Source organism: Apodemus sylvaticus, chromosome 6 (assembly GCF_947179515.1).
Source record: "Apodemus sylvaticus chromosome 6, mApoSyl1.1, whole genome shotgun sequence".
In the NCBI taxonomy this organism is placed as follows: Eukaryota; Metazoa; Chordata; class Mammalia; order Rodentia; family Muridae; genus Apodemus; species Apodemus sylvaticus.
Genome location: NC_067477.1, coordinates 46,181,250 through 46,207,887, shown reverse-complemented (window position 1 = coordinate 46,207,887; position 26,638 = coordinate 46,181,250). Strand labels below are relative to the sequence as shown.

The 26,638-nt window shown below is 43.2% G+C and overlaps 2 protein-coding genes across 2 annotated transcripts in view; one reads left to right on the top strand and one right to left on the bottom strand.

The window, feature by feature from the left end:
* Window positions 1-207: 207 nt before the first annotated feature.
* The window catches only part of LOC127687902 (coiled-coil domain-containing protein 170-like), a 47,113-nt gene continuing 20,682 nt past the window's right edge, over window positions 208-26,638 (bottom strand). Inside the window, exons 4-10 of the mRNA XM_052186719.1 lie at window positions 22,639-22,895; window positions 20,481-20,616; window positions 17,318-17,626; window positions 14,548-14,745; window positions 8,972-9,178; window positions 5,633-5,848; window positions 208-421 (exon numbers count right to left, since the gene is read on the bottom strand). Of these exons, the coding sequence (XP_052042679.1) occupies window positions 263-421; window positions 5,633-5,848; window positions 8,972-9,178; window positions 14,548-14,745; window positions 17,318-17,626; window positions 20,481-20,616; window positions 22,639-22,895 (1,482 nt within the window). The 3' untranslated portion in view covers window positions 208-262. The remainder of the gene's footprint in view (window positions 422-5,632; window positions 5,849-8,971; window positions 9,179-14,547; window positions 14,746-17,317; window positions 17,627-20,480; window positions 20,617-22,638; window positions 22,896-26,638) is intronic.
* LOC127687228 (spindle and kinetochore-associated protein 2-like) lies at window positions 9,740-10,327 on the top strand. The gene has a single exon (XM_052185648.1). The coding sequence runs from the start codon at window positions 9,757-9,759 to the stop codon at window positions 10,123-10,125; it is 369 nt and encodes a 122-aa protein (XP_052041608.1). The 5' UTR covers window positions 9,740-9,756; the 3' UTR covers window positions 10,126-10,327.

Sequence of the window (26,638 nt, the reverse complement as noted above, 5' to 3'; positions counted from 1 at the left end):
AGTCAGTAAAAGTAATTGGATAAGCGTCATATATCTCAAGTGACAATACAGACTAAGCCATTAGATAAGTGTCATATATCTAAAGTGACAACACAGACTAAGCCAGAAATAACAGAAAGATCATCCTGAAGTGGAGGTAAAACCAAGCACAGGAGAGAAACTTTCGTTGAAACTTTGCAATTTTATTCACAGTGTAGCTAAGTTCTGGGTGCGTAGGAAGCAGCTGTCTAACTTCTTAACAGCATGAAGAAGTAGAACTTGCTCACTCGGCCTGACCAGGCCCACAGTGAGAAGCCATCTTTGATCTTTTAGAAATTTCATAAATTTGGATGACAAGCTTCAGCTGATTAATGACATCCTTGTCTGCTGTTTTCCTGTTAAATCCCAGCATCTTCATAATGGTTTCCCGGAAGTCAGCAAGCTGTGAAGAACCACCACAGGAATCAGTATGTGATTGCCGAGTCATCCACTCATGTACCATACAATTAGTATACTCTGAAATTTAGTTTTACGAAAAATTTCCTTAATGCAATCTATCTTAGGGGTAGTAAAGGGTCTTGCCGGGCAGTGAGCTAGCGGTGAACCTACTCCCTTCTTCCCAAGCACTGCAATCACGACCAGGCTGCACTCCATGCCGGGCAAAGTGGCATTTTCAAGAAAGAAAAAAATCCTTTCTATTACAAGAATTCTTTAAAATCTCTTATGCATTTTTATTTTTTTTCTCATTTTTCCCAATTTTATTACTACTTATCATATTTTGATTATAATCTAATTACGTTTATTAGTGCATGCATGCATACATGTGGAGGTCAGAGGTCATCTTATTTATTTATTTATTTATTTATTTATTTATTTATTGTTATTTGTGTATAGTGTTGCTGTCTTCAGACACACCAGAAGAGGACATCAGATCCCATTACAGATATCTGTGAGCCACCATGTGGTTGCTGGGATTTGAACTCAGGACCTCTAGAAGAGCAGTCAGTGCCCTTAACACTGAGCCATCCTTCAGAGGGCATCTTTCAGGATTCACTTCTCTCCTTCTACCATGTGTGTCCTAGAGATTGAACACAGGTTGGCAGGGTTAATAGCAAGCATCTTTACCCACTGAACCATCTTGCCAGCATACTCTTTGTACGTATTCTGTTACTCAGCCTAGCCTTATAATTCCTGGGCTGGAGGGACTCATGAGCCTCAGTCTCCCAAACTGGGGACTGTCAGCATGTGCCACAGGGTTAATAAACTGCCTTGTGAGCTACTAATTTTCTTAATGATAATAGCCATCCTCAATGCATATTTCTCAATCCATCCAAGGCCAAAGAGATCAACAGGGACAGCAAATAAGGAAACAGCCACAAAGCCAACAGAAAGAAAACCCAGCTTTCTCCATGCACGAGAGGGGGCGTGGCTATCCCGAGCCAGCAGAGGCAGCACCAGAGGGTGGTCAGCTGGCTATCCACTGGTGCAGAACACAGACACAATGCCAAGAACAAGGCCGGGACCTGCAGGATCAGCACACTGATGCGTGGGAAATGAAAAGGCAGAGGCTTCAAAGCAAATGAGGCCAGTATAGCAGCTCTAGAAGGCAGGGCTTCTGAGGGGGGGCTGCAGAGTGCTTGCAAGGGAGAGGAGGCTGGCAGAAAAGAGGAATGGTGGAACTAAGGGATTACATAAAAAGAGTGTTGCAGAAGGAAACATCATATACACCCTCTGCCTCCAAATAAAGACTTGTCAAGAAACCACTTGCATCTGTAACACCAGCCACAGTTCAAGGCCTGCCTGGGCTACAGGAGTTACAGCCCAGCTCTGACAACTGAGTGAGACCCTGTCTCAGGAGGGAAAATTTAAGGATTGGGTTTAGAGGTTAGAAGCAGTGCGCTTTCTTGGCATCTGCAAGGCCCTACCTCAAAAACAAGAAAAGCAAAAGGCACCCTTGTTTTGACAACAGAAGAGGGCAGTGTTTGGCTGAAATAACCATATATCCTAGTGGAAGTGTAGAAGGTGCTCTAAGCCAGAAATGTGGAGAGAACTGGGTAACTACAAGGATTATAATGTAAATGGGGATGGAGAGGCTGCTCAGTGGTTAAGAGCACATATTCCTCTTCCAGAGGACCAGAGTTCAAGTCCCAGCAAACATGCCAGGGGGCTCACAACCTTCTGTGACTGATAGGTGACTCTGGCCTCTGAGAGTATCACACATGCACAGCATATGCTCACACAGACATCCATGTGATTAGGAATAAAAGAAATCCCTTAAAAATATAAAGTAGGGGGCTGGACAGATGGCTCAACGGTTAAGAGAACTGACTGCTCTTCTGAAGATCCTGAGTTCAAATCCTAGCCACCACATGGTGGCTCACAACCATCCATAATGGGATCTAATGCCCTCTTCTGAGGTGTCTGAAGACAGCTACAGTGCACTCGAATATAATAATAAATCTTTTTAAAAAATGCATGATACTATATCAGTTGAATGGAAAAAAGATTCTTTAAAAAAATATATAAAAAGTAAATAGAAAAATGGTAAGTTATATGGAACTACCTTAGGACAGAAATGGCAAGGTGTGTCATCTAACCAGTTCAGGTGATAAAATGCATACCTTCTTATCACCTGAACAGGTTATAAAGAGCAAGCTAGAAAACACACAGAGAAAAGAGATAACAGGAAAGAGAAGACGCCGACACGGCTTTGTGCCAGTGCATCATGCTACCGCGATGGGGCAATTTCTAATTACTTAAGCAACTACTATAGAAATGTGGCATTTACTTAATCACTCCCAACTATCATCGAGGCCTGGATTTGATCCCCAGTACTACCAAAAATGTGTTTATGTGTTTTGCTTTATAAATGAAGTGATGTTAATAGAAATTCACAGGGAAAAAAGCCACACGTGTGTAAAGCCATATGTAATGCATGTTAAACATTATCCAAGCTGACTGGTGAGGGTCCAGAGTCAAATTATCCTAGCTATCTTGTCCTCTTGAGTGACATTTACTGTCCACCTTTATGTGGGACCTGACAACCTTGTAACTATTAGGGAAATCCTTTTAGTGTGTACAAACAGGCCCCTGGCTTCCACCAATGCAGCGGCTAAGAATGCAATCAGATAACGTCTAAGACCAAAAGCAGCGATTTCCGACTTCACTGTACAACACACCTACCTGAAACACATACCTGCTGCAAAACCACTTTAAGCTCATCCCTGACTAGTTTACAAATAAATGGGACTCATTTTATTTGGCTTTGAGAATTACTGGGAGGTAACCCTTAATCTGTTCTAACTGCTGGCCTGGCTACTTCCCCAGAAGTGTAACCCTGAATACTGGCTGTTTCTCCTGGCCAAGCGCTCACCGTCCATCTCCCCTCATAGCAGCTCCCACTCCTCCTCTCATTCTTCCTCCTTCTCTCTGGTCTCTCTCCTAACTCCTCCTCTTCTCCACCCCAACCAGGTCACTCAAAACCCACCTACCTCTAATCCCTCCAGTATTTGGCTATAACCAATTTTACTTAACCAATAGTTTTAAATCAAGGAACAAGGTTTGCACAGCAAAAGCATGTAAATTTGAGAAGTCAGTCAAGTGACTAGACTATGTAGACCTTTGGGTATAGAATTTAGCATTACAATACATAGTAACAGAACAAACCTCAACATGTACCAAAATATTTTAACAGTGAGGGCTGGAGAGATGGCTCAGTGTTCAGAGCTCTGGCTCTTCTTGGTTGCAAGCACTCACATGGTAATTCACAACAACCTGTGCAGGGGATCTGACACCTTCCAGCTTCCTCAGGCACCAGGCACACAGGTAGAATGCAGACATATATGCATGCAAAACACTCATTAGATAGATAGATAGATAGATAGATAGATAGATAGATAGATAGATAGATAGATAGATGGACGAATGGATAGGATAGGATAGATAGGCTACAGGGATGATGCAGTGGTTAAGAGCCCTATCTGTGGAAAGGATCTAATATCCACTTCTGGGCTCCAAAGGCAACAGGTATGTACACACATGGTATATATGTGTATACACACAGGCAAAATACACACACACACACACACACACACACACACACACACGTATAAAAATAAATAAAATATAATTTTTAAAAATGTCTTCTCAGGCAAGTGGCACACACCTTTTGTTGGCACTTTGTCTAGGCTAGGACCCACAGTTACCTGGCAACAGCCAGGTGTGCCTGGCTCACTATAAAGAGACTGTCACCCCTTCCTCTCTCTTTTGCTCTTCTGCTCCTGCTCCTTACCCCCCCTCCCCCTTCTCTCCACAGGGTATAGCCAGCCTCTCTCTCTCTCTCTCTCTCTCTCTCTCTCTCTCTCTCTCTCTCTCTCTGCCTTTCTCTGCTTTCTCTGTTTCTACTATCCTTTCAACTCCCCTCCCCATGCCCCGAATAAACTCTATCCGATACTCTACAGTCCTGTGGCTGGTCCCTCAGGGGGAAGGGATTCCTTAGCATGGGGCCACAGAGGCACCCTCTTCCCCCGCACCTGACTGCACATCCACCAAATATGTTCCTTCTCTCCTTATTTTTTTAATAAAACACAACACCTTTAATCCCAACACTTGGGAGACAGGCAGGAAGATCTCTTCGAGGTCAGGGCTAGCCTTGTCTACATAGAGGCCAACTAAAGTTATATAGTGAGACACTGTCTCAAAACAAAAAGTAATTTAATACATAATAATAAATGTGCCTTTGATTTATAATGTTCTTTGTTCTGTTACTATAAAAAACTTGATGAAATTGCTAGCACATTGGAGCATGGTATCTGGGGTAGATTAGATCATGGCTAAGCCACAGTCACTTGTGTTTGCCTTTAGAATATGTTATGTCTCTTACCCCCCTTTGAGGTGACAGCCATGGATTTTATCTCAAAACAGAAAATTCAAGCATGTTTGGGTATGCTAGCCCAAGGATTGCAATATTGAACATAAGCACAGTTTCCTATCTTACATGTTTCAACCATCCTATTAGAGGTTGTGTACACAAACCTAAGCTACAATAAGCACCTATCCCAGCCCTAGCCATATAGGGTTCACACAGAAATGCACTTGACCCAACTTCTCTTGGTGTTATGGCTCCTGTCACAGAACCTAAGCACCAAACTGCATGCTTCTCAGTGGTCATGTTTCCTGTCACATGGGAAAAACAGCTGCTGTTGAAACGGACAAGATGTCGCACGGACACCAAAAAGAGAAGGAAAAAGACCTTGTTGGATGTTAGGTGCTAATCCTGGTGTCCAGGGACCCAGCTACCCTTCTGTGAGGCTCAGTAGTTCAAATCATCTATAATGCCATTAGCTAATAAATCCCTTTTTTGTCAAAGTTAGGTAAAGTCTAAGTTGAGGTGAGTGTTGATCACATCAATGAAATTAGTTTTTAGCAGTCATAAGAAAGCGACCTCTTGGGCTGGGCGGTGGTGGTGCACACCTTTAATCCCTTTAATGCACTTGGGAGGCAGAGGCAGTCGGATTTCTGAGTTTGAGGCCAGCCTGGTCTACAAAGTGAGTTCCAGGACAGCCGGGGCTACACAGAGAAACCCTGTCTCAAAAAACCAAAACAACAACAACAACAACAACAACAACAAAAAAAGGAGTTATAAGAAAGAGACCTCTTGCTCTCGTCCTGAGAGCCCTTTCAGCACACCCCTGACTGTGGAAGGCTCCGGAAGGCTCTGGGCTGGCGTCTGGGGGGCCCTCTCCTCTGGTCTTGCTGTCCGCTCCACAGGATCCAATGGGGTTTTCAAGTTGTCTGTCTTGGCTGCTGTCTTCTCTTTCACTGTTTCAGCTTTTGTTATAGATTGTCTGAGCCTCTCAATTGTTTTGTCCTGTGTAAGATTAAAAGGTAAGGGAAAGGAAGGAGAAAATGTACTTAGATTTTTCTGGAAAGAACAGACAGATTACTCATCTTTCTTTGTTTTGAGGAAGGGTCTCACTCTGTAGCCCTGACTGGAACTCAGTATGTAGACCAGGATGGCCTTGAGTTTATAGAGATCCTCTTCCCTCTGCCTCCTAGTGCTGGGATTAAATATTTGTGATATAACTCCTGGCTCAAAACAAACAAAACAAAACATGGGAACCAGAAGATGCGGCCTTTAAAAGCACCCAGGAGGCAGAGGCAGGCAGATCTCTGTGAGTTGGAGGCCAGCCTGGTCTACAGAGCAAGTTCCAGGATAGTCAGCTTTAACCAGAGAAACCTTGTCTTGAAAGCAAACAGATATAAACAAACAACCCCCTAAAAAAACAAATGAATAGCCGGGCATGGTGGCACACGCCTGTAGTCCCAGCACTTGGGAGGCAGAGGCAGGTGGATTTCTGAATTCGAGGCCAGCCTGGTCTACAGAGTGAGTTCCAGGACAGCCAGAACTACACAGAGAAACCCTGTCTCGAAAAACCAAAAAAAAAAAAAAAAAAAAAAAACAAAACAAAACAAAAAAAAAAAAACAAAAAAAAAACAAATGAATAAACATAAAGAAGTATCAATCTAGAGCTGGAGAGATGGCTCAGCAGTTAAAAGCACTGCCTGCTCTTTCAGAAGACCAGATTTCAATTCCCAAGCAAACACATGGCAGCTCACAACTGTCTGTAACTTCAAGATCTGACACCCTCACACAGAAGACATACAGGCAGGGAAAATACCAAGGTACATAAAATAAAATTATTTGCATGGGCATAAATCTCATCAGTTTCTGGATTAAGAGGATATTTCTTCATTATAATAGTCATTAATAACCTAACTTATCCTAGCAATTTTGTATTATGGACATATAGAATTAAAGAGGCTTCACGCATTTTCTATATTCTCAATGATATTATACTCTACATTAACTAAATATCAAAATAGAAAATAACTGATTTTGCAATAGAGAAATATTAATAAACTGTATACTAGACGGTCAATGATTTAGTGCATGTTTGACTTTAGATGCAACTAACTCTTGAAATAGTATAGCTCAAGAAGCTAGAAGGCCCAAAAACAGCAAAAAATAATTAATTAAAAATAATTTATTGCTTTCTTTGTCCCATCTACTGCGAGAATGAAGACCATTCTCAGCATACTGTCAACATTCCAGAAAATGTCAAGGGCGCACAGTCATTGTGAAGGCCCCGGGGGAACTCCGCAGAGGGACTTCAATCCCATCAATGTAGGGCTGAGTCTTCTTGGAAAGAATAAAAGGCTCCAGGTTGACAAATGGTGGGGCGACAGAAAGGAACTGGTCACTGTCAGAACCATCTGCAGTCATGTTCAGAACATGATCAAGGGTGCCGCACTGAGCTTCCGTTACCACACTGAGCTTCCGTTACAAGGCGAGGTCTGTGTGTGCTCATGCCCCCATCAATGTCATTATTCAGGAGAATGGGTCTTTGGTTGAAGTCTGAAATGTCTTGGGTGAGAAATACATCCGCAGGGTTCAGATGAGGACAGGTGTCACTTGTTCTGTCTCTCAAGCCCAGAAGGGAGAATTAACCCTTGAAGGAAATGATATTGAACCTGTTTCAAATTCAGCAGCTCTGATTCAGCAAGCCACGACTGTTGGAAACAAGAATATCAGGAAGTTTTTAGACGAAGCTGTGCAGCAGACTGATGAGTGAGTGAGGCCTCAGTTTCCTAGCTCCAGAAACAAGATCCTGATCACAAGTACAATTTGGGCTCTTCGAGGACAATAGAAGACTTATATATTGAAAAAAATCTATTGGCCCAATAATATACTATAGTAAAAGCTAAGTGTGCATACTTGTGACCTCAGCAATTTATGGGCTGAGGCAGGAAAATCAGGAGTTCCGGACCAGCCCGCGCTATTGGGAGAGCTCCTTTCTCAAACATTTCACTCAGAAAAGCCAGAAGAAAGGGCTGGAAGGGTGGCATAGCCCTTGGGAGTGCTTACTTCTCTTGCAGAGACCTAGGTCTGGTTCCTATAACCCACATTACAGAGCTTACAACCTCCTCTAACTCTGGTTCCCAGGGATCTTGGAATGCCCTCTTCCGGCCTCTGTGGGCATTTGGGGACATGTGGTCCACATAAAGTCATGTAGGTGCATGCACATAAAATAAAAATACATACAAATAAATCTTTAAATCATAAAACAAAAAGCAAGTGGCTTAGAATCACAACAGTTTGAATACTGTTTACTTCTGAGAGATCATGGGCTGTGCTTGGGCTGTAATAGGAGAAACAACATTTTCTCTGGTGGCCGCACAGACATAGTGGTTCTCAACCTGTGGGTCATGACCCCTGTGGGGTCAAATCATACTTCCACAGGTGTCGACTAAGACCACTAGAAAACACATATATTTATTTACATTACAACTTGTAAGCAAAATTACAGTTATGAAATAGCAATGAAAATAATTTTATGGCTGGGGTCACTACAACATGAGGAAGGACAAGAAGCACTCTTATAGGATTTAATATTATTTTGCATGTATACAAAATCATTTTAAGATTACAGATTTTAGACAATTCTAGTACATATATGCATGTATTTTGAGTGTGTATGTGCATGCATATGTGTGTGCGTTCATGTGTCTGTGTGTGTGTCCGTATGCCACAGCACAGTAAGTGACCTAGAAGAAATTTAGATGTTCTAAGGAGACCCTGTGTCTCTCAATCTGATTATGAAACTCTCAACCACAACTCCAAAGAAATGAGAATTTTCACAGAAATGTCACGCTGGGAGAAAGAAAAGTCACTAGCCAGAGGGGAAACCTGTCTCCTAGGAGGAAAGTTTACAGAATTCTAACTACTGGTCAGACCAATGAGACAGAGACCCAGACAATGAAGGGACTATGGCAAGGAGGACCACGCCTTGACCCAGGGATGTACCCCCACTTTATTCTGCAAACCACACTTTATAATGAACTAACCAAATAAGAAGTATAAAGGCTCCCGGGGAGACAGGCATGACCCCAAAGCACAGGGGAGCATTTGAAAACCCAGTCCTGCACTTACTTTAAGAACATTTATTCTTGTCAGTTGAGTCTTCATGTTTTTATTTGACAATTTCAAATCACTAAGCTGCTTCTGAAGTCTCTGAATTTTCTCCTCCATTCTTGGGGCTGCAGCCATCTTGGAATTCTGTTCAACATCCAAAAACATCTCTAGCTGTTTGAACTTGCTGTGTTTATCTGTGTGGGCAGTCCGGATCCTGGAGTTTTCCTTTGTAGAAATTAACAGAATTGAAATTTAAAACTGTACTTTAAGATGTTGTTCTGGGTGGGGTTTAATAATAATTGCATAAGTAAAGTATCTGCTAGCATAAATATGAACTAATAAAATCAGGAAGATCAAATATGTGTTAGCATAGATGTGTCCATCTTTTCTGTGAAAGTGTTAAAATGTGTTAAGGATTTGGATAAAGATTCACTGCAGCTTAATACACAGCATAATTTTTTTTGGGGGGGGATTTTGGGTTTTTTTGAGACAGGGTTTCTCTGTGTAGCCCTGGCTGTCCTGGAGCTCATTCTGTAGACCAGGCTGGCCTTGAACTCAGAAATCCACCTGCCTCTGCCTCCCAGAGTGCTGGGATTACAGGCATGCACCCCCACCACCTGGCTAGCATAATTTGTAATAGAAAAAAATAGAAATTGTGCAAATGTCATATGAGAATATGTAAAATATGCATTAAAAATTAACATTCCCTACAAGTTATTTCTAAAACATCTATTAAACAAAAATAATAGATGTAGCTAAATAAAAAAATATATAAAAGAGCTGAGGAATGTCAACTATTCAATATGGAGGCGGAGGTCGATAAGCTGGAATTGATGTTCCAGAAAGCTGATTCTGATTTGGATTACCTTCAATATAGGCTGGAATATGAGATCAAGACTAATCACCCACATTCAGCAGGAGAGAAAAATGCAGGTACAATTTTAAAGGAATTATCAGCAATAAAGTCTCGATATCAAGCTTTATGTGCACGTTTTAAGGAAGTTTCTGTTGAGCAAAAAGAGACCAAGAGCTGCATTTGTGCTCTTTTGAACAAGACAATGAGCATGATACAAGAACTACAAAAGCAAACAAACCTGGAGCTAACTCTACTGACTGAAGAAGAGAAAGCTGTGACAGAACAATTAAAGTCTCATCTGCCAGACTTGATTTAAAAGGAACTCTGACGGAGAAAAGATCAGTTCCAAAGAGATGCAGCAAGATGTGTAGAGGTTGGGGGCTGATGAGGAAGACTGAGATTTTCCTTGACTGAGAGGATCATGAGATCATGATGCATCTCATATGAAGGGTAGATATCATAAGACTGAAACCCAAAGGATGGGATGGGAATAAAGAAATGTAAATACTGAAAAAAAATATATAAAAGAAACTGTGCTTATTTTAATTATGTTAAAATATTCATAGAATACCAAGTCGTGGTGGCACATGCCTATAATCCCAGCACTCTGGAAATAGAGGCAGGCGGATCTCTCTGAATTTGAGGCCAGCCTGGTTTACATAGTAAGTTCCAGGACATCCAGGGTTACACAGAAGAAAGAAAACATAGCTACATATAGAAAATATATGTGTATGTCTCAAAACATATGTGTATGTGTGATATATACAAATGTATACATAGAAGACAGTCAAAAGAAACTATTCCCATTAAACACTGTCTCAAACCTTGGAATGCATTGGTGTTTTGGAGGTAAGCTTGTTAGACAGGGGCTCCTGTATTTCTGACTGGCCTGGGACTCACCATCAGGACAGCCCTGAACTTCTGAGCCTCTAGCGTCTGCCTCCAGAGTGTTGAGTTGCAGGCATGTGCTGCCATGCCTGGTTTATGTGTTGCTGGAGATGGAACTCTGGGCTTCCTTTACGCTAAGCAAGCACATTGCCACCTGAGATTCTCAACCCACATGTTTATATTCTTATTAATTATCTACCACCTTACTGGAGTGTCTCGTTGAGACCAGTAGTTTTCTTTCTTGGTATTCTGAGAATGTTGGCTATTTTTGATCTGACTTTGTCTCATTATATTGTTTATAATAATGTATTTCTTTTAGATGCCCTCTTCTTCCTTCTCTTTTTCTCCCCTCTTCTCCTCTCTCTTTTCCTCTCCTCTTCCCTCCTCTCTGCCCTCTCCCCACCCCCACTGTAGTGGAAATCAAAGCAAGGTTTTTAAACATGCAACGCACGTGTTCCACTGCTAAGGTCTACCAAGAGTCCCTAAAATTGTGATTTATTGCCTCTAGATGACAAAATATCCTTTTATATTTCCCTTCTCTATTTGTACAAATTGTCTTAGTTACTATTCTATTGTTGTAAAAAAGATTTCATGATCAAGGCAACTTATAAAAGAAAGCATTTAGTTGGGAGCTTGCTGACAGTTTCAGAGGGTGAGTTATGACCGTCCTGGTGGGGAACATGGCAGCAGGCAGGCACTTCATCAGAACAGTAGCTAAGAGCTTCTATCTTATTCACAAGTTGGAGGCAAAGAGAGAGACAGGGCCTGGGCCCAGTGACACACCTTCTCCAATAAAGCCACACCTCCTGATCCTTTCCGAAACAGTTCTACCCAGCTAGGAAATAAACATTCAAATATATGCACCTGTGGGGGACATTCTCATTCAAACCACTACCGCAAATATTGCATTTTTCACCTTCCTTAAATTAGCTCCATAGCTGTCTATTTTATCATTCTAAAGAACATTTTACTAGTTTATTTTGACATATATATTACAGATAATGAAAACATAATAGACTACAATATAATGTCATTACAATTTTTATATGCACTGAGAAAAAAAAATGTCACCAGACTCTCAATTGGCTATAATGTTCCCTTACTGCAGTGGTAAGGTACAACAATATCATCTCTGGAAAAATGCATGCCTAAATAATTGGTTCCTGGGAGGACAGAGGCAGAAAGAGGGATGGGATGACTATTAATGTTTTCCTGAGACCTTTTAAAGAGATGGAGAAAAGGATTGCTCTTTGTGTTTTATTAAAATGTAATAAATGGTTTAAATGCATAGACATGAATCATTGCTGTTCAAGAGCAGATGTAGGTTTGCTCTGAGAAGGCTAGACAGACTCCATGACGGGTTTCAAATTGGCAGTTCAAGAGACCTAAATCTCTGTTTCCAAGAACTGGGCAAGTTCAGGCAAGTCCAGGCATCAGAAACTGCCCTCCACCTGGCCTGAGGCAAGAACAATGGGTCAGCAGCAGTTTCCAGACCTCCTCAGCTACTTCTTCGGGAATAGTTTCCAGGTCTCCCCAGCAACAGTTTTCAGTCCCCACACCCCAGCAATGGTTCTAGAATGTCCCTAGAGATGGAGCAAGCTAAAGGTCACCTACCTCAGCATTCCCTGATGTGCTTTAAATGTGACCTGTGAGCTCACTTGGTTATCTCTCTATCTTGGTAATGGGTGACCCCAGCATTCTGGACTTCTGCAGAATAAAACACTCTTTGTGTTTGTTTATACACTATTTGAGTCTGGGGTATCATTCTTCTCAAGCCTAAACACTATGAGGCACACTTTTAAATGTCATTTCAGAGTGAAGCTTGGTGTGGTGGCACCTGTCTCTAATGGCTAAAGAGGCAGTCAGATGTCTGAGTAAGAGACCAGCTTGGTCTGTGTATCAAATTGCAGGGCTACATAGTGAAGCCCTGCCTCAAAACCAAAAACAAATGTCATGTCATACATGGAGGGCTTTGTTTTGTTATATTTACTTAATCTTCTGCGTATAAGTATTTTGCTTGTATTCATGTATGTGCCTGGTACCTGAGGAGGCCAGGATAGGCCATTGGATCCCCTCAGACTGTTGTTCCGGATAGTTATGAGCCATGATGTGTGGGGTCAAACCCAGGACTTCTGCCAGAGCAGCAGTGCTCTGACTCTTGAGCCACCTCTCCAGACCCTCAAAGGAGAGGTTGGTTTGGTTGTTTGTTTGTTTGGTTGATTGGTTTGCTTTATAAAAAACTCTTCAAACAAACAAAAAAACCCAAACAAACAAAAAAGCAAAAAACCCCAAATGGTCCTAGCTCTTGGGAGTCTGACACTCACTTGGTATCCGTAGCAAGTCCCAGATCAGCCAAGGCCACATGGTAAGATTCTGATTCCTGGCATGCCAAGGGAAAACACACACTGACAGACAGGCTGAGACCAACTTAGTCAAGAGTAAGTAAGCGAGTGAGATTGCACTCTGAGCCATTATCATTCTAGAACTGTGTGGTGCAGGTTAGGACATGGCACATAATTCAATGAAAAATTTTGCTCTCCCTTCCTTCTCTCTTTTCTCCTTCTCTCTATGCATGTGCTGTCTCTCCTTCCCTTCCCCCTCCCCCCCATCTCTCTCCCCACAGGGTCATCCCTAGCCCTGGTCCCTCAGGACCAGTGAACTCTCCCGCTAAGAGCAGTTTCCCAATCAACCTGCGTATATATACTCTAATCTGTTGTGAATTGGCTCATTTCACCAGCTTAGAAATAATAAAAAAACAAAAACCAGGAATTCCTGGAAATAAACTGAAGACATTCCCTTTTGTTCTGTTTGCCTCTTCCCTCACAGATACATGGGATCCAGGAGCAGAGGTCAGTGGTTTACACAGGAATGACTGAGGAATATCTTCAGTGGCCCCCTCACAGATGCCCATCAAGTGTATCTGTCACAACACCTTGAATTCCACCACTAGGGGGCCATTCCTCGGCACGCCTTTCCTGATCATCTTCATTTAAAAGTGAATTAAGAGATGTATTAGCCAAGGGAGTTGGTATACATCTCTACTCTCAGCTAGACTGCTAAGACAGAGCAGAGGAACCATAAATATAAGGTCATCCTAGGCTACCTTGAGAGTTTCAGTCTAGCTTGGGTTATGTTATATTGTTAAACATCTGTCCAAAAACCAAAAAAAAAAAAAAAACTATTAAAAATAAGATTCATATTAACAAGTGTCATCATAAAGCTTATCAAATATATACACAATAGAGAAAAAGAGAGGGAGAGAAGAGAGGATTTTTAAAGAAAATCATAAGCAATAAGGACTTGAAGCATAAATACCCCTTTGTCCATTCTCAAAAACATGTAAGCCAGATGTGGTGCACACCTGTGATCCCAGCACTTGGGAGACTGAGGTAGGGATGCTGAGAGTACATCCAGGACTACACAGTAAAATGGTAACACATACACACACACACACACACACATACACACACACATACACACACAGACACACACACACACACACAGACATACACACATACACCACACACACAGACACACATACACACACAGACATACACACACATACACCACACACACACACACAGACACACATACACACACAGACATACACACACACACACACAGACACACACATACACACAGACATACACATATACATACACCACACACACAGAGAGACACACATATCATACACACACAGACACACACACACATATACACAGAGACACACACACACACACAAAAAAAACATAACTAGTATAAGCAGCTCTAGTAATGTTAAAGCTATTGAGAAACCAAACCAAACTGTGATCATTCTCAGAGAAACACGTCGCCTTTGGGAAGCTCTTACTTTCTTCCTGCCCACGTCTAAGCTCCTCAGAGAGCAGTTGACAGCAACCTTTCCTTCCAGGTGTCCCAGAGGTCTTTTCGGCCCCGTGTAATTCCCTTCGGTCTGGGGTAAGCCCTCAGCAGCGTCTTCATAAAGGTGGTAGAGCTGCTCAAGCCTCTTGGTGAGCGTCTGAATTTCCTGCTGCAGGCCTTCAGTTTTCTGCAACACATGACATTAAGTTAATGCTTCCCAATGCTCCATGCTTCCCTCCCCATCACTGGATAGATGAGTGGATGTGAATGTAGTTTCTTATTGTGTGTATGGGTGTTTGCCTACATGTACGCCTGTGTACCACCATCACAAACATGCCCAGTGTCCAAGAAGACCAGAAGAGGCATCCGATCCCTTGGAACTGGAGTTACAGATAGTTGTAAGCTACCATGTGGGTGCTAGAAATTGACTGGGTCCTCTGCAAGAGCAGAACGTGCTCTTAATCACTGAGACATCTCTATAGCATTGGCTGTTTAGATTTTTGAGACAGCTTGTTCTGTTAGCTAAGATAATCCTTGAACTCACAGCATTTCTCTTACATCAGCTTCCCAAATACTAGTTAAGGATCATATCTGGATATATTTGTCATTTTAAGAAATAAGTAGAGAGCTGGAGAGATGGCTCAGCAGTTAAAAGCACTGACTGCTCTTCCACAGGTCCTGAGTTCAATTCCCAGAGACCACATGGTGGCTCACAACCATCTGAATGGGATCCAATGTCCTCGTCTGGTGTGTCTAAATACAGCTACAGTGTACTTACATATATAAAATAAATAAATCTTTTAAAAAACAGAAAAGAAATAAGTAGAAAAATCTTAATACACAAGGATTAGATATATTCAAAATTTGAATCAGTTATATAACAATTTTGTTGTTGTTCCTTGTGACAGAGCCTTCATATGTACCCCAGGCTGCCCTACAACTCATAACCTTATCTTTGCCTTGGATTATAGGCATATGCTACCATGCCTACCTAATAGAGTACTAATTAGGTTAATATTTATTGAATTTATACTAAACCATACTAAGCATTTATCATGTGCTAACCCATTTAAGCTTTGTAACCATGCTAAAAAGTAGGAACGACATCTCTTAACTCCAATTTACAAATGGAACTACCACACAGTGGACATAAACAACTTGCCCAAGAACACACAGCTTACAGATGGTGGAGCTCAGGGTCAAAGCAGAGCTCCATGCTCTGACCAAGCAATAGTGTCTCTGGTACAGTTAAGGACAACCTGATCTCTTCTTCCACTTAGTAACAAAAAGGCAATCAATCAAAACTACAGTGAGGAGCAGGAGAGATGGATCGGCAGTGTAAAGTGCTCACTGACCATCCAGGCTCAGTTCCCAGCCCAGGTCAGGTGTGGGAGGCACAGAGGTCCTTGTGCTCACAGACGAGCACTAGGGGAACCAGGAATGTTAAGCATACTGAGTTGTCTCTTCAAAGAGAGAGATGCATAACCTGCTTTCTAACCAGAAGGCTGAGAATGAATGTGATTAATTGCCTGGTGATCTTTGCACTGTGTGGCCAAGATCTTCCCCTAGACTGTTCTCATGAGCTTGTCAATATATAGACCCCACCTTTATGGAAGACGTCAATCTATAGAACCCATCTCCTTGGAAGATGCTGCATGTACTTTACAAAGAGTTTTGATAAGTTTTGAAGTGTAGCTACATCTTAAGCTTTATTGTGCACACGGGACTGAGTTAATAACCACCAGGAAATAATCACCAACTTGTGCTGTGCTTAAGTCTGCCTAAAACAAGCCAATCAGGATCACACTCTGCAAGTTTGACCCAACACCAGCTGCTGAGCTGCGCTGGGCTGCACCACACTCTTGCCTCCCTTGGATCGTCACTCTGCTGGCTGTGGTGGTCACAGAGATGCTCACATCACACAGCTCACAACTGGAATGTTATCTCTAGGGGATCTGCGGCCATTCTCCGGCCTCGGTAGGCATGCTCACAAGTAGCATATATTTACATAGACACATACACATAAACATAAAATAATAAAAACAAATCTTTAGAAAATTACAAATGAGCCAAGCACTGGCGGTATAGAACTCAGGAAGCAGAGGCAGGCAGATCTCTAAGTTCGAGGCCAGCCTGGTGTACAGAGTGAGTTTCAGGATAGCTGGGGCTCCACGTAGAAACCTTATCTTGGAAAACTTACAAATGAAGCCAAAGAACTTACTAGCTGGCTAATATCAAAATCTACATACTAAACTGATAAAATGGGGGTACTGGGGAGAGGATTCAGATGGTAAAATGTTTGTTGTGCAAGTGTAAGATTCCAAGTTGGAATATTCATCACTCATATGAAAAGCTTAGTGCATATCTGTAAATCGAGTGCTAGAGGCAGGCAGATCCCTAGACGCCACTGGTCAGTGAACATACTCAGGGTCAACCTCTGGCCCATCATGCATTGGCACACATGTGTATGCATATCCACATATATAGGTGCACTCCCACAAACACATACATTAAAAAAAAAAAGCAAACATTCAACCAGACAATAGTGGTGCTTGCCCTTAATGCCAGCAGGAGGGGCTCTGTGAGTTTGAGGCTAGCCTGGTCTACAGAGCAAGTTCCAGGACAGCCAGGGCTACACAGAGAAATCCTGTCTTGAAAAACCAAAAGAGAGAGAGAGAGACAGAAAGAGAGAAAGAGTAGAAAGAAACCAAACAAAAGAGAATTAAACTGGAAAGAATAATTTTTCTGAGCGCACTCACACATTTCCACAACTGTTCGTTTGCACCCATTTCCTGGATCCTCTCCTTCACTGCTTCTTCTGTCGCTAGGATGGGACCGATGCTGTCACTCAGGAGAGTAGCCAGCTGGCCAAGGAAATCCTGGTGGTGCGACTGCTCAGGTCCGGTTTCCCAGCCGCAGGAATAGGGAGCTCTGTCCAACTCAGACATTAGTTTTTCTTTGTGGATCAAATCTTGTTGACACTTATCTCGGGTGGTTTGCCCATCAATTGGTGGTCCCTCAGAGTAAACAGCGTTGTCTCTCTCAAAGCCGCAGACTTCATCATTGTCCTAAATGTACAAACACAAGGATTAAACTCCCCACTTGAAACTTAATGTGGAAATAGCTATGAACTGTAAGTTCAGTATTAACACACCACCTCAGGAGAAAAGACCCTTAATTTGAAACATTAGAGTCACATAAGAAACAAGGGCACCGACTTAAAAGAAGAGCCAATAACGGCAAAAAGGAGGAACGGAAACAGCCCTTGTTGTGAGAGCAGACTGTACACAACACTGAAGCTCACGGTGTACAAGGAATTTTAAAAATTAACACTGCATTTTATTATGTTTGATTATCTTATTTATTGCTATGGGGAAGGTGACACGTGGCCCTGTATACATATGGAGATCAGAGGACAACCTACAGGAATCCCTTCTCTCCTTTTATCAATCAGACTGTCACAGCAAAATGTGCCTTTACCCATGAGCCCGTGCGCTGGCTCTCTGGCTCTCTTTTTTGTGTTTGTTCATTTTTCTTTTTTGTTTGTTTGTTTGTTTATTTGTTTTGATTTGATTTTTGGGTTTTGGGGGGGGGAGAACGGGTTGAGAGAGGTACTTGATTTAGGACTAGTCAGGGAACTGAGGTGCATATTTTACATATCAAAGCAGACCTGGCCTCCAGGTTCTCCCAGCATCCCTCAGTCCCTACCTGGCACACCCTGCCCCCAACCCTGAACTTTCCAGTCCAGGGGCCTCCCCAGAGGCTGCTTCTCTTCTTTCTCTGCATGTATCCCCCGTTTCTCTTTCTTTCTCCCTCCCTACCCTTTTCCCCACGGTGACTTCCCTGGGGTCAGTGAACCCCATGGGAGGAGTCCACCTCGCTGAGTCAGCAAGTTCAGTTGAGTGGTGGTGGTGGTGGCGGTGGCGGTGGTAGCAGACGTGCATGGCTCTGTGTGTGTGTGTGTGTGTGTGTGTGTGTGTGTGTGTGTGTGTGTGTGCTAATAATATAAGCACTGCTAATACTCTCTGCTTCACGCCCTTTGAGAAGGGGTGTATGCTGAATCTGGTACAGAAAACCACAGAGATCACCCAGACCTAGCGTTTTCTGTGCTGGAGATCTAGGCATCCTGGCCATGCCTGGCTTGTTACATGGATCCTAACACTCGTCCCCTGCTTACACAGCAAGCATTCTTTTTGTTTTTGTTGTTGTTGTTTGTTTTTTAGATTTTGGTTTTTTCAAGACAGGGTTTCTCTGTATAGCCCTGGCTGTCCTGGAACTCACTCTGTAGCCCAGGCTGGCCTCGAACTCAGAAATCCGCCTGCCTCTGCCTCCCAGACTGCTGGGATTACAGGCGTGCGCCACCACCGCCTGGTCACAGCAAGCATTCTTTTTTGTTTGTTTGGTTGGTTTTTTTGGTTTTTTTTTTTTTTGTCTTTTTGTTTTGTTTTTTTCTTTTTTTTTAATTCGATATAATTTATTTACATTTCAAATGATTTCCCCTTTTCTAGCCCCCGACTCCCCGAAAGTCCCGTAAGTCCCCTTCTCTTCCCCTGTCCTCCCTCCCACCCCTTCCCACTTCCCTGTTCTGGTTTTGCCGAATACTGTTTCACTGAGTCTTTCCAGAACCAGGGGCCACTCCTCCTTTCTTCTTGTACCTCATTTGATGTGTGGATTATGTTTTGGGTATTCCAGTTTTCTAGGTTAATAACCACTTATTAGTGAGTGCATACCATGATTCACCTTTTGAGTCTGGGTTACCTCACTTAGTATGATGTTCTCTAGCTCCATCCATTTGCCTAAGAAGTTCATGAATTCATTGTTTCTAATGGCTGAATAGTACTCCATTGTGTAGATATACCACATTTTTTGCATCCACTCTTCTGTTGAGGGATACCTAGGTTCTTTCCAGCATCTGGCAATTATAAATAGGGCTGCTATGAACATAGTAGAGCATGTATCCTTATTACATAGTGGGGAATCCTCTGGATATATGCCCAGGAGTGGTATAGCAGGATCTTCTGGAAGTGAGGTGCCCAGTTTTCTGAGGAACCGCCAGACTGCTTTCCAGAGTGGTTGTACCAATTTGCAACCCCACAGCAAGCATTCTTAACTGCTAGACCATCTCTTCATCCTTTGGTTGTTGGGTTTTTTTTTTTTCCCTGAATGGGATCTCCCACATTAACTGAGTCACACAGGTCCTGATTTTACATAGTGACTTGTGATGGTCTGAGGGGCTCACAGTAAACTTTCACAGCTCCCTTGATAACCGTCTGCCTCCTCACCTTCTCTTTCCAGTGCACTTTCTTCTGGAAGATCCACAGAGCTACATGTCAATGGCCAAAGCTGATGACCCACTGACCCAAATCCAGGCGTGGTGGCACACACCTTTAATCTGGGCCACACCTCCTGCTGGAGACCTACATAAGGACATTGGATGAAGGGAGACTCACTCTGCTTCGCCTGCTTGCCTTGTGGGACTGAGCAACTGCTGGATCCTTGGCCTTCCATTCACAACTGCTGCTGACCATTGTTGGGAGTTGGACTAGAGACTGTAAAGTCACAAATTTCTGTACTATATAGAGACTACCCATAAGTTCTGTGACTCTAGAGAACCCTGACTAATACACCCACCAAGTCTGGTCTATATCCAGGAACAGGAAGCCCGGTGTGTTCAGCAGTAGGAGCCAATCTGGACAAGGAGACTCCAGCATCTCACTTCCTCATCATCCCTTCCCATAGTTGGTTTACGGCCAAATTCCTCACCTTCAAATCTTTCTGTAAAATCACAGAGCCCTTGCAGTTCTCTTGGCAGTCCTGATGGCATCCAGTCCACCATGCTTCTTTGAATCTTCCAGTTTTTAGAGACCTGCACCTTACCAAATACTAACCCCTTTCTCCTGGGGAAATAGAACTGACTCTCACCTTCACTGGAAAAACATCCAAGGAATCTTGCGGTCCTTTCAAATTCACATGGGGAGAGAGTCTGCGGGGGCAGGGCCGCCTTTTCTCCAGAAGCTCCGCCTTACTCTCCAAGGGCTCTCTTCCCACCAGGTGTTCCCTGGATAGGACAGCAATGGTCAACAATGCAATGAAACTAACTGGACCAATTTTCAATATGACTAATTTTTTTTTTTGAGACAGGGTTTCTCTGTGTAACATCCCTGACTGTCATCGAACTTATTTTGTAGACCTGATGACCTCGAACTCAAAAATATCTGCCAGCTTCTAGCTCCCAAGTGCTGAGATCAAAGCCCCACTCCTTTTTTTATTTCATATTTAAAATACATTAAATATACAGCCACGTCACAGTCGAGCCGCTACCAATTAAAACCAGCAAGAGGAGAAGCATGAGTTAGCGTCAAAGAGCAGGAAGGCAGTTGGCTTGCTTTCCTACAGAAATAATGTCAGAAGGGAACACCTGTCATTTCCCTTCTATTGCTGTGATAAAGGCTCCAACCAAAAGCAAATGGGGAGAAAAGGGTTTTCTGGCTTACATTTCTATGTCAGAGGGTATCATCAAGGCAAGGCAAGGAGGAACCAAAGCAGGAACAGAGGCCCTAGAGGGGTGTGGCTCACTGGCTTGCTTAGTTTGCTTTCTTATACACCCCAAGACTGGTGGCCCAGGGATGTGGCATCACCCACAGTGGGCTGTGCCCTCCCACATCAATCATCAATGAAGAAAATGCCCCACAGTCTTGCCTACCAGACCATCTGATGGAGGTATTTTCTCAGTTAAGATTCCCTCTTCCCAAATACATCTAGGTTTATGTCAAGTTGACAAGAAGCAATGAGTTCAATATTTTAAACTGCTGAAAGATGGAGTGATGAAACTCTGTTGACTTCAAGGCCAGCCTGGTCTACATAGCAACTTCCAAGACTACATAGTGAGACCCTATATAAAATGGGGAGAGGGCCAGAGAGTTTGAGAGGGAGCTCAGTGGCTATATTTAATGCTCTTAAAGAGGACTGGGTCGTTTCTAGCACCCACATCGGGTGACTCAAGACCACCTGTAACCCTGGCTCCGGAAGATCCATCTCCCCCATCTTAGTAAGAATATGCATACACTGTGACCCTGACCCTAATCTTCCGCTGCTTGAGGCTGTGAAAGGTGCAGCTGCCTCTGTTGGAAAGCAATTTGGAAATGCCTTAAAAATAACTTTAAAGAAGCTAGATGTGGATACATGTGATCCCAGCATGTGGGAGGCAGGAGAATTCAGTACAAATCCAAATTCCAGGAGACGGAGAACTTGAGGCCAACCTGAACTATAAAGAGATTCCCATTTCAACACAAACAAGCAAAGCAAGTAACATCAAAAAATTAAACATTTGCTATATAGTCCAACAATACCTGACGGGGGAAATTATACAGAAATCTGTACAAAGGTGTTTTGTTTTGTTTTGTTTTTTTGTTTTTTGAGACAGGGTTTCTCTGTGTAGCCCTGGTTGTCCTGGAACTCACACTGAAAACCAGGCTGGTCTTGAACTCAGAAATCTGCCTGCCTCTGCCTCCCAAGTGTTGGGATTAAAGGCGTGCACCACCACTGCCCAACACAAGGATGTTTATAGCAGGATAAGTCATAAAGCAGAGGAGTGGCCCTTGGGCCTGAGGGGGGGTTCAATGCTCCAGTGTAGGGGAATGCCAGAGTAGGAAGACAGAAGTGGGCGGGTAAGTAGGGGAGCACCTTCATAGATGCAGGGGGAGGGGAGACCTGGAAAGGGGAAAACATTTGAAATAAAGAAAATAGCCAATAAAAAGAAAAAGAGAAAAAATTTTCTAAAAAATGACCAAACTAACCTGGGGAAGGAAAGGTTTCTTTAGCTTATAGGTAACAATTTTTCATTGAAACAATTCAAGATAGAAACCTGGAGACAGAAACTCAGGCCATGAAGGAATGCTGCTTACTGGCTTGCTCCCCATGGCTTGCATAACCTGATTTCTTATATAACCCAATATCCTGTGCCCTCCCATATCAATCATTAATCAAGAAAATGTCCCCACAGACTTGCCTATGACCCAGGCTTATGGAGGTATTTTCCATATATATTTTCCACACACACATATATATCATATCACTCTACCTTAGACGGTTCTCTAGGTCTATAACCCTCTCAGTTAGATCCCAGTTGTATCTTCCAGATTTCTGAGAATTTGTGTTTTTCAAAATCTTAATCTTCATTAGAGAATCAATAAGGTCCTGAAGGTTCTTGATGTCATCTCTCAGGGACATTATCTGTAGTGCTTGCTGGGTATTAGTTTCTTTGTAACTCTCTAACTCAGACTTCATCTCTTGCAAAGATGTTTCTTTCATGTATAGCTTACTTTGAAGATTTCTCAGCTAAGGAGTAGGGGAAAGAAAATATCAGTTAAAGTAACTTCTTGCTTTAAATATCATGTTAACTCACTGTGAATAAGTTACACATTGCTAGAGAATAGAAGGAAGCCTTTCAAATCTATTCCTTAACAGCCTATCTTAATGTTTAAAAGCCCTTTAAAATAAAACACAATGGCACAGTAAGTTTGAAATAAATAGTTTCGACATTAAAACTGTGTGAGTCTTTAGTACTTCCATTACTATTAAATTGCAGGAATAATGGATTTGGGGATTTCTGCCAGTAAGAAGCGACGCAATAGCCTTAGATGTCTTGCTTTCTGGTTTGTGGCTCACACACAGGTAATGTTCATAGGTCTGTCTTAGTTCCTGATCTTATTTGTACTGGTGGGAAAAATAAAAGGGGGAGACCCCAAAGGAAGAGCAAAGATTTAAATGTTGCTGGGTGTAGTGGCATCTGCTTTTAATCCCAATACTTGGGAGGCAGAGACAGGAGGATCTCTGTGAAATCATAGGCCAGCCTGGTCTACACAGTGAGTTCCAGGACAACCAGGGCTATGTAAAGAGACTGTCACAAAAAGGGGTGGGGCTAGTTGTGTGATAAAGGAGAGAGACGGCTTGGTAGTTAAAAGAGCTGGTTGTATGTCTGGAGAAGCCAGGTTCAACTCCAAGTACCCACGTGCTACCTCCCAACCACCTCTAACTCCAGTTCCAGGGGGAACTCACACCCTCTTCTGGCCTCTGTGGGCACCAGATTGGCATGTGGTCCACATATATACATGCAGATAAAATAAAATTCAAAAATATTTTAAGAGACAGATAAAGGGGAGAAAAGACTATAAAGTCATAAAGAGAAGCAAGAAAGATGGCTCAGTGGAAGAGGAGGAGGCTTAGGAACAGCAGTGAGGGAAGAGACTGACAGGGTGTGGTGGCTCACTGCAGGGAAATAAGGGTGGTTACGGCCAACCAGTGGGGCTATATAGTGAAAGCCTGTCAGTAATGATGATGGTGGTGGTGGTGGTAGTGGTGGTGGTTGTTATTATATAATAATTATATTTATTATTAATAAACAAAAAATAGAGCCACAATGACAGTTTTAAGCCTGTGCTTAGAAATGAAAATGTTTACCAACTTTAACAATCTCAGCGGTTGAAATCCAGGTGTGTCTCATTTTGTTTCCAAACATTCATTTTGCATTTGAGTTCACTGGTCTCAATACTGGAATGAATCGTCTACATTCTGAAATGACTCTACCTGCCTGTTTTCAGGGCTCTTTCTCTGAGGTGCATCAGCCTGACAGAGCGTGGTACAAGCTGCTGACTAATCCTCCAAGGCCTAAGAAGCTCACCCCACCAGAGCCCAGAACCACAGACAACCCGGAAGACAGTCACGGCACAGTCTGAGAGGCGTTAGACACCAGGCTGACTGCTGAGGCATTTCTCCCAGGACAGGTCAGGCCAAGGCTCTGGTAAATAGCCGCAGGCTCACACTCAGGTGAAGGTGAATACACACCAGCCCTAGCTGGTCAGAGCTGCCAAGGCAAGCAGCGAGAAAGGGACCGCTGCCGGAGTGCTTTAGGAAGCAACCGCAGCTTTGTCTTTCCGGCTGCTCCTCTGGATTCGGCCTATGGAAGCCAGCTAATTCCTCCCCAGCGCTGCATCTAATAAACACACCGAGACTTCAGATAGTAAGCGGGGCTCCATAGTGCATGCACAGCCTCCTGACCCCCGCTTTTCTGTATGAACACGTCTGGGCATCACGTCTGTCTTCATTCCTAGTTAGGGTGGCAGAGCCAAGCCCCGGGGTAGAGGGGCTTATGCAACATTTCTGTTTGCTAGTAAATAAAATGCACACTTTGTTCCAGATCTACAGTGAATGAGTAAGCATTCTGTCAAGTTTCACGGCTAGACGGGGCCGGCATTTGTAAAAAGCAGCTAGAAGAATGTGCTGCACCTCAGCAGGGCAGTGGTGGCTCATGCCTGTAATCCCAGCACTTGGGAGGCAGAGGCTAGCAGATTTCTGAGTTCGAGGCCAGCCTGGTATACAGAGTCCAGGACAGCCAGGACTATAGAGAAACCCTGTCTCGAATAACGAAAGAAAGAAAGAAAGAAAGAAAGAAAGAAAGAAAGAAAGAAAGAAAGAAAGAAAGAAAGAAAGAAAGGAAGGAAGGAAGGAAGGTAGAAAGGAAGGAAGGTAGAAAGAAAGAAAGAAAGAAAGAAAGAAAGAAAGAAAGAAAGAAAGAAAGAGAAAGAAAGAAAGAAAGAAAGAAAGAGAAAGAAAGAAAGAAAGAAAGAAAGAAAGAAAGAAAGAAAGAAAGAAAGAAAGAAAGAAAGAAAGGGAAAGAAAGAAAGGGAAAGAAAGAAAGGGAAAGAAAGAAAGAAAAAGAAAGAAAGAAAAGAAAAAGAAAAAAACAATGCGCACCTCGTCCAATCACAGTCTGTGCTGGGGTTTCCTATCGAGCGCCCACACTGAGCATGGCTTCGCATCCCTTGTGTAGAGCACCAAGCTTATGGGGGTAATGAGAGAGAAAGCGCTAGACTCCATGATGATTTCATTACAACTCCGGGGGGACCCCTGGGGCCCAGACGTGATTTCATTACAACTCTGGGGGACCCCTGGGCCCCAGATGCTCTTCCTTCCTGCCTTGTGCTGCACGTTGGAACTGCAGTGGGCAGCTGGGGTCTTTCTGACAGACAGTGCTGAGGCACCGCAGGAGTGTGTAAGGAGGGGATAGCCACTCAGTGCAGTCCCCTTCCTCACCCAGGAAGCCCTCTGGCAGAGGTTAAAAGCACTCACTAGGGGCTGGAGAGATGACTCAGCGGTTAAGAGCTCTGGGTGCTCTTCCAAAGGTCCTGAGTTCAATTCCCAGCAACTCATCTGTAATGGGATTTGATGCCCTCCCTCTTCAGCTGGGGACAGCATACCATGACAGGGACTGCCCGCAGCAGGCCAGGGTGGAGGCATCTCAGAAGCCTGCAGCACCTCTTTATAAAAAAGGATGGCATCTGAGACCCTGAGAAGCAGGAGGCACACCCCTCCAGGGGACCTGCTGGCTGAAGTAAGGACTGCCTGCAGTAGGCCGCAGCAGCTCTTAGTAAAAAACAGTTGTTCCCATTTCTCCTAACCTTAGCCCTGGATAACAGCTGTATAGATTTCATTTGTGCGTGACTGCTTTTCAGTTGGCCTTGGTGGCATAATTATTCTACTATAGCTGACTTTCCTACTCCCTTCTGCTCTGGTGAATTCTATGAAACTAGATGTTCCTTGATGTAATGATTCTTAAACAATTAAAAATTATGGCATGGTGCCCAGCACAGCCCAGCCCAGCACAGCACAGCACAGCCCAGCACAGCACAGCACAGCACAGCACAGCACAGCCCAGCCCAGCACAGCACAGCACAGCACAGCACAGCACAGCACAGCACAGCACAGCACAGCACAGCACAGCACAGCACAGCACAGCATAGCACAGCACAGCCCAGCACAGCACAGCACAGCACAGTCCTAATGGGCCCAGTACATGCTGTGTGCTCTCATCTTGGAAACAATTTAACAACTTCACAATGGCAGTTCCAGATTTATGTTTGACTTGCAAAGAAAGTTTGAAGAAATGATTAGAAAATGAAATAGAACCAACATTGGGACCCTGAGAAAGGAAAAGGTTATTGAAGTTATGAAATAAGTTTTACACAGCATTTGAGAGTAGTTCCTGGATAATCAAGGGTAGAATTCATAAAATTATATACTAG